This window comes from Gordionus sp. m RMFG-2023, chromosome 1 (assembly GCF_954871325.1).
Source record: "Gordionus sp. m RMFG-2023 chromosome 1, tfGorSpeb1-WG-v2, whole genome shotgun sequence".
Classification (NCBI taxonomy): Eukaryota; Metazoa; Nematomorpha; class Gordioida; order Chordodea; family Parachordodidae; genus Gordionus; species Gordionus sp. m RMFG-2023.
Genome location: NC_088775.1, coordinates 56,371,710 through 56,384,423, shown reverse-complemented (window position 1 = coordinate 56,384,423; position 12,714 = coordinate 56,371,710). Strand labels below are relative to the sequence as shown.

Sequence of the window (12,714 nt, the reverse complement as noted above, 5' to 3'; positions counted from 1 at the left end):
ACTTATTTATATTTATAAATTGATCTGATTAAATATTTTTAGAGCTTATTTGGGAATCACAGGCCATTGGTTAGACCCTAGGACTTTAAAAAGAAGATCTGTTTTTTGAAATTAAAGATGATTTAATAGAAAATTCAATTGATATTTTTTTTCAATCAAAAAATATTGAAATGAATATTTTTGATAATTTTTCATATATTAAAAATTTATATATAAAATTTAATACCCCCTTGCCCTCAAGTGCTAGTGTCGAGAGATTATTTAGTAATGCAAAGCTTATACTTTCTGATCGTCGCTCTAGACTTGGGGATGATAATATTGAAATGATATTATTATTAAAATGCAACAAATTAAAATAAATATTTATTTATATTACTTATTTTTTTATAATCTAAACTAACTATATTTTTATATTTATAAATGTTGATTTTTATATATTATTTATTATACATTTACATTATAAGAAAAAAAAATAAAAAAAATTTGTTTCATTTGTTTCTAAATTTTTTTTTATAAAAAGTAGCTTAAAAGTAGCTAAAGCTACTTTTGAAAAAAAGTAGCTAATAGCGCGCTACTTTTTTTGACAAATAGCGAAAGCGGTAGCGCGCTACTTTTTTTGACAAATAGCTATTACGGTAGCGCGCTACTTTTAAAAATAGCGTTTAACAACTCTGTTGCCATTATCTTAACCTTATTGTAACAACAGATGCGGAGATGGCAGATAGTGATCTCAATTATAAACGAATATCTAGATCCACTTTTGCAAAATGTTTTGCTTTAGTTAATAAACAAAAAATGGCAGATATTTTATTGGAGAAGTTGGGAAGATATTTAATAGCTCCCAACAAGACAAGATGGAATTCTTATTACCAATCCATGAAATTAATAGATAAGATGCTTTCTGAAAAGTTTTCATCTTCAGAAGTAGAACAAGTATGTGATCAAATTGGATTTGCAATGTTTAGGCAAGAGGAATGTTTTTTTGTTAAAGAGTATGCAACAGTAATACAATGATATTCTCTAAATAAATTTAAATTTTATAGGTTATGGAACCTTTGGCGATCTCGTTAAAAATCTTGGAATGGGAGGATAATATGGAACAGGGATATCTAACTCCCGTTCTATCGATATTGATAGATAAATTAACGAAATTTAGCTGCCTGCGGTATTGTCAGCCCCTTGTAGATAGTGTTCTTAGAGGTATTGATAAAAGGTAATATTTTTTTATGCAATTATTTTATATTCTCAGATATCTGCAAAATATATTAAAAAATTGCAAAGATCTGGCAAATTTAGTAAAATATTTTTAACAGGCCAGTTCTACTAAACCTCTGATATCTAGTAAAATATTAATGGGCCTTTGAAGACATTAAAAATTTATTAGATTATTTGAATTTTAAGCTAATATTTTGATTAATATTCTTTGTAAATAAATTACAATGTTAATTTCTTTGTATATTAAGTATTAAGTTTACATTTAATCAATATTTATGATATGACCCAAATTACCATACAGATGATGTGCCAGACTTGACTGTAAAATTTAAAAGGGTTAAGTTTTGCAGATACTTGATTTGATTTATATGAATAAAATGAACACTTATTTAATAATAAATTAATTATCATTTCATAATATAGATTTTCTTCACTGTATGAAGACATTAACATTTTGGCAGCCATGATTCACCCTAAATTTAAATTTAATTGGCCTTATATTAATCTGCCAACACGAAAGATTAGTTGCCCATTTGGAAAATATGCAGGAACAACCATATGTGAATACCTCAAATGAATGTATGGATGACATTGATGCTTTTTTGGGAAAAATACTGTATAAAATGCTTGTTCCGTTAAAAAATTTTTTATTCAAATGATGATTCCATGAATATTTTTAATACTTATATTAATTTAAAAAAAATATTTACTGAATAAAAATACACCTTTGCCTTCAAGCGCTCCTGTGGAGCACTTGTTTAGTAAAGCTAAACATGTTCTAAATGAAAGATGCGGATGTTTAAATGATGATAATTTAGAAAAAATTTTATTATTAAAAGCTAATTTTAATTATAAATAAATATATTATAATTGTTATATTTATTATTCAATTACAATAAATTTCTACCATATTTAATTTATTTTTATATTAGTTAATTTTGCATCGGTTATATTATATTATTATTCAGTTACAATAAATTTATAACATATATTAGTTAATTTTGCATTGGTCAGAAATTTCCTTCAGAAATTTGAATAGAAAAAAAAATCGTGATCGCGATCTTTTTTTAAAAAAAGGTCGATCCTGGATCTCGATCCTCTTTTTTTGAAAAGATCGTGATAGGGATTCGATCTTTTTAAAAAATCGGTTAATTACCATATCATAAAGCTAACATTTGTGGAATTTACAAAATAAATCTAAGGCTAGCAAATGAACTAATTAAAAGGAAATTAAATTTTTCTATTATTAAATATAATTCTATCCTCACACTAAGAGCTCGCCAATAACGTTTGTTCAGTCTAGGGAAACTTATTTTTCGACAGGGCTGAGCATGCCCTATAGACAGAAAATATAAAAATAGTTTGTTAAATGTAAATAAAAGTGTATTAAGCCCGAATTATGAATAAAAAATAAGGGCAAATAAATGATATCTTGATATACATCAGTGTAAATATATTCTATTCACCGGTATTTTTTTTCAGTGTGATTATATTTTTATATAGTAAATTGCAGAGTTATCTTCTTATGGATTAATTAGTAATTGTAGCTAGTTAAATTTCAAAAGTAACTTTTAACAACACTACATATTTGAGCCGTCAAATATCATGTGACCAAATCGTATTTGTCTATTCAAATATACAATCCTGCTTTTAGTGTTGTTAAATGGCTTGATTTAAAAAAGCTAACCCAATATTTTTGCTAAGCAATATTATGCAAGCCTTGATATTTTATTAATAGATGCCTATAAACAAAATCTCAAAGTTGTATATTATTTTTTTGGCTAAAATATTTCGCTAGCCATTTCAAAAACTGTGCCATTTAACAAAACTAATTACTCTACCTTGACATGGAATGCTTTCTTTAAATGTAAACAAATTATGATGCAAAATTTATATTAATTATATATCCTAAATTATTTTATTTAATTCTATATTTTTATATATGGAAGTACAAGTTAAATAACTAAAACTAATAATTTATAGACCCAATTGAATAATTTAACCAAATATACATAAACTATAATAAATTAGGTATTCTTAAATAAATTATCTATTATTGGTAGAAGATATAAATTTTTCTTTAAAGTTTATAAAGAACAGATATGGATTTTAATTTGTATATCAAAAAATCATTGTAATAAAATGTCCATAATTAGAATGGTATAATTATTTTAAGAATTTAAATTGCCAAAACTGTTGTATGATAAATAACTATTATTTATCTTTTAAAGATAAATTCAGAGTTCACCACTTAATTATTTACAAATATATTAAGAAGTATTTGAATATAACATTAATATAAAAAAATTAAAAAAAAAAATTATAGACTATAACATTAGTTTTTTTGGGCTTAGGCTAATGTCTGAATAGGAAATAAAATCTATTAAATTATAATTTGTAAGATTTACCTATGTAAATATAAGTTAGCTCAATACACTAATATCTTATTTTTTTGTAAATAATAATTTTTATAGCAACTATTTAATTTATCTTTAAAATTTGCAAATGTTCTCCTAATATTTTATAAAAATTATTGTAATATTAAATCCCTAAAAAATAATTTAATTGTTTATAAAAATATTCTTATTACAACTATAATAAAGTTTACTTGTTAATTAATGTACCAGAAGATATGGATGGTGTTTGTAATCTTCGATGATTTTCAGATTCTCGAATTTGATTTTGATAGAGATTTCTTAAGATTGGATGAGTGTTATCAAAATTCTCCCCATATATATTAGTAACTGGCAATATATTTTGTTCTATATTTTCAAGTTTAATATTTATATTTTGAGTGCCAATATAATTATTTTTTTTCATATCTTATAACACCTATCTCGCGGTGTAACTAAACTGAGAATTGACAGGTAAGCTGAGTATTGACAGGTAAAATTTATTTTTATTTTATAGCCTATCAATTTTATTAAAATTATAAATAAAATGTTTTTATTATATTAATCAAATTTATCCAAAATTATTTTATACAAATAAATAAAATTGAATATAGAAGAAATTGTAGTCCATAAATTTAAAATATGTCAATGGCGTCGCTAGGGAGGGGGGGGGGCGCAGGGGCTCGAGCCCTCTGAAAAATTTGAAGAGCCCCCTGAAGCAAAAAAAAATTTTTTTAATGGCTCCTTAATATCCACTTGAACTAAAAATGAATTTTTTTGATAGCTCCTTGAATGATTTCTTTTATAATTCCATTAAGTAATATATAGATTTAATTTTATTATTTAGAAATTAATAAGATTATTTAAATTTTTATTAAATGAATACTATTTTAATTATTAGTTTAGATTATACATATAAATTATATTTTCACTATGTCAGCTTGCAATCAAATTCTGTATTAAAAATATAATATCAATAACTCACTAAATATTAATTAAGCTTTAACAGTTGAAGTTTAATTGACTTTTATTATTTAAATTATTATATAACCATAATTAAATAAATATAATCACATATTATTTCAAATTTAACAAATTTAATATTGTAATTAGCCGAGCTCAAAATATTATCATATCGCGAATGGAGTTTCATGAAAGTTACAATTTTATATTTATCGACTTTTCGACTTAGTTGAATCTGAAAATTAAGTTAAAATGGGGATTGGCTCTAAAAACATTTTTTTATTGAAAAAGGCTTTTCTTTTTTTTGACTCAAAATATATAAAAAAGATTCTAAGTAATAAAATAGATTTCTCTTTTTCATCTAATCATTTTAAATATTAAACATCAAGTTTTTTCTTTTTAATTTATTGAAAACTTGTAGGGGAGAACGGGGTTATGGCGAACCATAAAGGCAAACCTTAAGAAAATTATAAGTACTTTATCATTTTTAATAAAAAATATCTCATTTTGTTCAGCTCTATTAGTTTTATGATATGTTTAAATTACAAAAATACATCTCTAATAATTTTTTCAAAATATCCTTTTTCCTGGAATTTATTTTGGTAACCGAGTGAACCCTACCGGGTGACGAACAAGCGCTTGGTCGAGGCTATTATAAACTCTGCTTAATTTTCCATATATAAAAGTTATATATTTTTTTATTAAGATATATTTAATGGTTTAAAACATAAAAGTGTTATATAAAATCATTTAAAACATTCACAATCTTTGCAAATAAAAAAACAATAAAATTGCAAAGCCATGTAACTAATAACTGACATTGAAAGCAGTCTTGATTGTTATGCTTGATATAATTTATTTGTATACCAAACAATTATTTATCATATAATAACATTTTTCGATTTTTTTTCTTTTAGTTGGTCTCTCCTTGACTTTTTTTTGCATGTCAAATTTTTAAAAAATAGCAAAAAAAAAGGTTCTACCTAGCACCATAAAAATAGCCCCAGTAGCACCACTTTGATTAAGATCATATTTTGAAGTATTTATATCAATTTTGTTCGGGTAAATTGTTATTCTATAAAATAGGATTTTTTCTTTTATATAAGATGATTTTTGTGTGGTAAAATTGTATATTAATCTTTATTTTTGAAAAATAGTAAAAGTGTAAAAAGTTACTTTTGAAGGTACGAATGATATAAAGCATTATAAAAATTCTTCAAGCGGTTTGATAGAAATAAAAATTATAGCCGCATATGCAATATATAAGTATATAGTTTTGGTAAAAATTATCTCTTAGAGTTTAATACTCTAGAAAATAAAGCCACTCTCACTATAACCCTGGGTTCATTATAACACCGGTCTCCCCTAATTATGGGCATCAGAAACTTTTTAGCTTTAGCTGATAACATAAAATAATATCACAAAGTTCTTTCCAAAAGTCTTACTTTGTGAAATAAACAAAAAATGTCTATTAATATGACAGGTAACATCAAGAAATTGGGTAGGTATCTGATAAATTCTAGTGAAATTCGTATTACGAATCTATGGTTTTGCTTGATAAAATCTTAGTTGAAAAACAAAAGGAGATTGATGAGTTATATGATAACCATGGGGTTAGCTTGGTGAACTGGATTAATATTCCACTTTTTCTTAGAGAATTCAGGAATTAAACTTGATTCCAATTTTTATTCTCATGTCAAAATTTCATCATTATCAGATCTTTGATAAAATACATAATTTAGAAAAATTAACGTATGTTTATATTGTTAGTGGTATTTAATAATGAGATTTGTTTAATAATGCCAAAATATTTTATGTTATAGTTTATGAATTTGAAGAAATCTTTAAAAATATATATGTCCGACTACATTTTTTTATCTTAATTTTCTAAAAGCCACTTTATAAAATTTAAAATATTTTGTTTTTATGTTATAGTTTATGAATTAAAGGAAATCTTTAAAAATATAGTACGACTACATTTTTTTTATCTTAATTTTCTAAAAACCACTTTAAATTATATATTTTGAGAATATTAAGACAGGAGATTTCATAAAAAACGAATGACACGTTTCGGAGTTAATAAGATTTCAAAACGCGATGATTTTTAGCCGCCCGGTAAATAATCAAAATTTTTGATCTCATTATCAACTTTCTTCCAATAGTAGGAATAGGGCTAGTAGTCGTTTTTGTCAATATCATCATAATCTTGACAATTTATAATTGAATTTATTAAATACCATGAGATAGCCCAACAAACACTTAACTTAAGTTATACGTTAATAAATATTTTTAATATTTTATATTTTAAGATTGATTCTAGTAAAAGTTAATTTTTGCCCCAACAAGCCCCAAACCCCAGGTTTGTATATTATATTGGTTTATTAAGTCTCCTATAGGATAATTGTTATTATCAATAATACACCATTTGTATATTGTGGCAATATAGTGAATTGATCTTTAATAATATATGAAGAGTTTTATAAATAAAATTAAATTCTATATACAAATTGAAACGCGAAAGTGAGATTTAAAAAAATTACTAATCAAAAATATTAAGGGCTGTAAACATTAATAAATTTTAATATAACGAGTTAGATCTCAAGCACTAGTCTAGATCCCTCAGTTAGGGTTCCAGAATTTAAAAAAAATTAAATTATTATTTTAGAGTAATAAAATATAACAAAATATGAGTTAATAAACAAGTCATGTAATCTATTTATAAATCTTATTTCGTAGTATCATCAATTAACTTATATAAATCTTTAAAAAAATTGAAAAAAAATTATTGCACATTTCATCTTTTTAAAGTAAGGTGCCAGTAGTAAATTATAGTTTGGTAATAACTTTATTTTTATCCTAAATAACATTTGTTTTTTAACAAAAATTCATACTAAGTAATTTTTAGAATCACTATTTAAGGTAATCACTATGTTAACTCTTTGGATAATACGATGATAAGGTAATCACTATGTTAACTCTTTGGATAATACGATGATTTATTAAATTTGATAATCTCTATTTAAACTTTTTAAATAACATTTGTTTTTTCTTTTCTTTTATAAAACAAAATGTATATTTTATATTTTAACAAAATAAATCGGATAATAATTTTATTTTATTTATTTTATATATATTATTATTTTCTTTAATTTTATCTTCGGTTAATTTAAATACTATTAATTTATATACTATATGTAACGTCAAACTTTTAAATTACAATTATTCCTAGATTTTTATATTTTATTTTTTATTTATTTTTTATTTTATTTTATATATATTATTATTTTCTTTAATTTTATCTTCTGTTAATTTATATACTATTATAACTTTTAAATTATAATTATTCCTAGTATATCGTTAAAATTCTCGAAACTTTCTCAAAAGATTAATTACTTTTATCAATTCTTATATATACAACAGATTTACAAGTTTTTTCTCTCGTATGATTTATGATTTTCTTCTATTATTACTCACTTTTAGTGCTGTTGAAACTTGTCTCATTATATCGTGAAATATTAATATCTAAAACTGACATTAATAGACGAAATGGGAAAAAATCTTGAAAATATTATATTGTTGTAGCTGTCGGAAATTGTTTGATAATTTAAATTCCATTTTTTTTTTCTATAGAGAAATCTTGATAAAAAAAATCTATTATATTTACAAGTTTTTTCTCTCGTATGATTTATTAATTCTATTATTACTCACTTTTAGTGCTGTTGAAACCTGTCTCAAATTTGATATTATATCGTTGTAATACTAATATCTAAAACTGATATTAATAGACGAAATAGGGAAAAATTCTTGGAAATATTATATTGTTGTAGCTGTCGGAAATTGTTATGATAATTCAAATTCCGTTTTTTTTATAGAGAAATCTTGATAAAAAATCTATTTAATTGTAGTAATAAGCTGTCAAAAAAATTGCTTTGATAAATAGTGATATAAGTTGTCTGAAAAACTTTATTTTATATAGTGAAGTCTTGATAATATATATTGTCGACATCGTGTTTTATAAATCGTTAAATAAATTGTCTGAAAAACTTTATTTTATATAGTGAAATCTTGATAATATATATTGTCCGATATCTTGTTTTATAAATCGTTAAATAAATTTTTAATCTAGTAATATAAATTATTTCTCTAATTTTTAATTACTAAATAAATTTACTAACATTACAATGAACAATTTTTCTGGTTCTCTAAGAATTATATCCCTAAATGCTAGATCCCTAAATAATAATAAATTTGCCCAACTAAGAATAATATTAGATACCCTAGCGGTTGACATTGCTTGTATACAAGAAACACATTGGATTGATACTTGTAAAATTAATTGCAAAGGTTACCTACTCTTTAACTCGGGCGAAACTGAAAAAAACTGGTGTGGAGTTTGTATATTGATCAAAAAGAATCTATCGGGCTACATCTCAAAATTCGATGGCGTAAATAGTAGGGTATGTAGCATAAAAGTAAATATGAGATGTAAAACCTTAAATATTGTAAATATTTATATACCAGTGAACTATACTGAAAAACAACCATTCTTCATTTTTCTTGACGAATATCTAAATAAATTTCCGAAACGCGAAAACTTACTAATTGCTGGGGATTTTAATGCGAAAGTAGGAAAAATTGATATAAAGAATCATATTTCCCTTGGTTCAGGAACACTAAATATTAAATCCGATATTGGAGGAAAACTACTATTAAAACTCTGTCATAAGTTAGATCTTCGAATAGCTAATACTTTCTTCGAACATTCGGATAAAAGAGAGATATACACATATTTTAGCCCAACTTACAATACTTGGTCTCAAATAGACTATTTTATTTGTAATAGGTCGACTATGAGTTGGATAAAAAATATTAAAGTTCTTCATCAGGTTTTATTTAACTCTGACCATAAAATTATAGATTGCTCTATGGTAATAGACCCGAAGATATGGCATATGAAGAAGAAAAGAAACGGAAAGTCACTTTCGAAACGTCCCAAATTAGATATCGAGGCTTTAAATGATCACAATATCAAAACAGAATATATAAAACAAATCAGAAATAATTCTCATAAATTTATCGATCATACTAACAACTTATCCTCGGACACACTATGGGAAAATACCCGTGACATTTTCAACAATGCGGCATCAAATTCCTTACCAGCCAAGATGAATTATCCGGACTGGATCTCAATAGAATCAAAAAATCTTATTTCAAATCTAGTGGGGAGTGGTCATTATAGGAGAAACAGAGCCATGTATATCCTAAACGATATAAGTCATAAACTCAGAAGAGATAAGAGGAAATTCCTTGAGGATCGTGCCACTGAGATAAGTAATTCGTTCAGTGCAAATGATTCATATAAAGCTTTTAAATTATTGAAATCCTTCACTTCTTTCAAAAAAGAGCAATTTTTTAAACTTAGTCACAACTCAAAAGAAATTACAGATCCAGAGATACAAATGGAAATATGGGTTTCACATTACTCTAAAATATTTAATAGCAACGAACCCTCCTCTACATCAAATAATTGCAACGATCCCTCCTCTACATCAAATAACCAAATAGTAATATCTCCCATTGATCAAAGTCCATCTACCTCAAGTTTCTGGCTTCCAAATCTGCTAAACCTTGGCCCAACTCCTTCCCGCTCAAAATTCTTATATCTCAAATTTTTTATCTAATTCTACGTACAACTCAAATTTAGAATCTCCCATTGACCAAAATGCATCTTCCTCAAACTCCTGGCCTCCTCAGGTGCAATTACTCCAGAACCCTCCTAAATGGCCTTCTGATCTATGCCCTCAAAACTCTTCTTCCTATAATCTCTTGCCATCTAAATTATTACATTTACCAAACCAAAGTGAGTCTTGCATTCATCATGGTCCATCCACTTCGTACCTCTGGCCCCCACAATTATTTCTCCCACAAGATAATACTCATAATACTACATCTTTATCTACACATTCTTCCCTCTCTACCTTATTCCAAAATACAGATAGAATCATAGATCCTATCAAGAGTGAAATAATAAATATAATAAAGAAACTAAAAAATCACAAGGCGTGTGGTCAAGATAATATTCGTAGTGAATATTTAAAAACGGACCCTATATTATCCGCCGATATACTATTCCCTATCATATCGAGAGTATGGAAGGAAGGGATCTGCCCTAGTGATTGGCTATCGGCTACCCTAATTAATTTTCCAAAAACTAAGTACCCTAAAACTCTAGAGGATTGGAGAGGAATCTCACTAAATTCTATAATTTATAAGATTTTCACTAACATAATCCTAAATCGACTCAAACCTTTTATAGAACGAGATTATGTGGATTCAATAGTTTCATTTAGAAAGGGGCATAATGCTCTTGAGGCTATTCTCAACTTAAAGATACAAATAGAGAAATCTATAATACGAAAAAGGCAATTAATAATTATAGCTCTGGATTTTAGGAAAGCTTTTGATACGATTATTCATGATAGGTTATGGATAGCATTAGAAGAAGTTAATACTCCAACTTCTTTGGTAAAAATATTAAAAAATATCTATAATGATTACTCGATACAAATTATCCATGCGGGTCATAAATCAACAAAAATACCAGTTAAGATAGGTTTGAAACAGGGATGTGTCCTTTCTCCTCTTCTTTTTAATTTTATTACAAACTATATCATAAAAAGAGTGACTAAACAATGTTTAGCTCAGATTCCCATCGTAAAATTTAATATTCTTGCTTTTGCCGATGATATTTGCATTATAGGAGATTCTATATCACACCTCCAATTGCTAGTGGACATGATGACCCAAGTTGCTGATTTTTTTGGTTTAAAAATAAATATTGATAAAACAAAGTTGATGACATCAATATTCTCCCCTCCAAACATGAATCTAACGATACAAGTGAGAAAAATAGCAGAAGTTCAACAATTAAAATATCTAGGAGTGATACTGAATAGAAAAGGAAATACTAAACTAGACCTAATAGCTAAAATAAATAAAGGCAGACTGAAATATAGATCTTTTATGAAAATATGGAGTTCGAATCAATTATCAATTCCGTTAAAGATTCGATTATTTAAAACTTTAATATTCCCCTCCTTAATCTATGGTATAGAAACTTGGAAAGATACCAAACAAGAAAGTAAAAAGATGCAAACGTTCATTAACAAATGTCTTAGATATATTACCAAAACTTTCTACCCGTATAATACTTCGAATCATAATCTTTGGTCCAGATGTGACATTCTCCCTATATATAGACCATGTGAATATAGGAAAATCGAAATATTAGGGCACATTCTCAGACAAGCCCCAAACAACCTAGTATATCAAGCCCTTTTTATTACCCCTTTGGAAGAATTATCTCTCAAACCTTTCCTATCCTACAAAAATAGTTGGTTTGGTAGAATAAATCGATCATTATCGGACATAGATCTATCTTGGGAATTCATAAAACGTGCTTCGTTAGATAGAAAAACTTACAAAATCGTATTAAGACTTATTTACGAACACTTGACGAATAACTGCTGAGAATGTAACAAGTAAAGATGATTAAATTAAATTTAGTTTATTATTTAAAAATACAATTCCATATATTACTTTGATATATAACAAGTAAAGTTGAGTAAGTAAAGTTATTTTATTTTATTACTTAAAAATACAATTTCATATATTGCTTTGATATATATCTAAGAGTTGAAGTTATTTGAATAGGGCTATAGTAAATGAAGGCAGATTAAATTAATGCACATTGTAAGATAAATTCTAATAGATTACATTACATTATGAGATTTAGGTCTAATAGATTAAATAGATAGATATTTTTAACTAAATAATTATAAAAAATAATATAATTATATCTTCTAACTAAATAATTGGGAATAAATCGTAAATAAACTAAATAAAATTTAATAATCATAATAAAAATTAAGACTAACTATAAAAAAATAATTTTAGATAATTAACTAATGACTAATAATTTGTATTGGATGATACAGTACTACTATTTTTTCCTTTTAAATATGCTCATAATCTTATTCCCTACGCTATTATTATTATTGGATTGGGTGAGTTCCACTCCTCTTAATAATTATATCTGGATTACAAGGTTTGTTGGTATCCTTGAGGAAAAAATCGGCAT

General features: G+C 25.6%; 2 protein-coding genes across 2 annotated transcripts in view; one reads left to right on the top strand and one right to left on the bottom strand.

Moving 5' to 3' along the window:
* Positions 1-4,042, bottom strand: part of LOC135931459 (uncharacterized) — a 93,035-nt gene extending 88,993 nt beyond the window's left edge. The window contains exon 1 of the mRNA XM_065468585.1: positions 3,824-4,042. Coding sequence (XP_065324657.1) covers positions 3,824-4,035 — 212 coding nt within the window. The 5' untranslated portion in view covers positions 4,036-4,042. The remainder of the gene's footprint in view (positions 1-3,823) is intronic.
* Positions 4,043-8,752: 4,710 nt separating this feature from the next.
* LOC135927702 (uncharacterized) lies at positions 8,753-12,104 on the top strand. The gene is made up of 2 exons (XM_065463876.1): positions 8,753-10,175; positions 10,279-12,104. The coding sequence occupies exons 1-2, from the start codon at positions 8,753-8,755 to the stop codon at positions 12,102-12,104; spliced, it is 3,249 nt and encodes a 1,082-aa protein (XP_065319948.1).
* The last annotated feature ends 610 nt before the right edge of the window (positions 12,105-12,714 follow it).

Excerpts from the sequence above, each read along its gene's own strand:
- LOC135927702 (XM_065463876.1), top strand. The coding sequence starts at position 8,753 with ATGAACAATTTTTCTGGTTCTCTAAGAATTATATCCCTAAATGCTAGA. Across the intron at positions 10,176-10,278 it reads TCAAAGTCCATCTACCTCAA|AATCTCCCATTGACCAAAAT; the intron begins GTTTCTGGCTTC and ends ACTCAAATTTAG.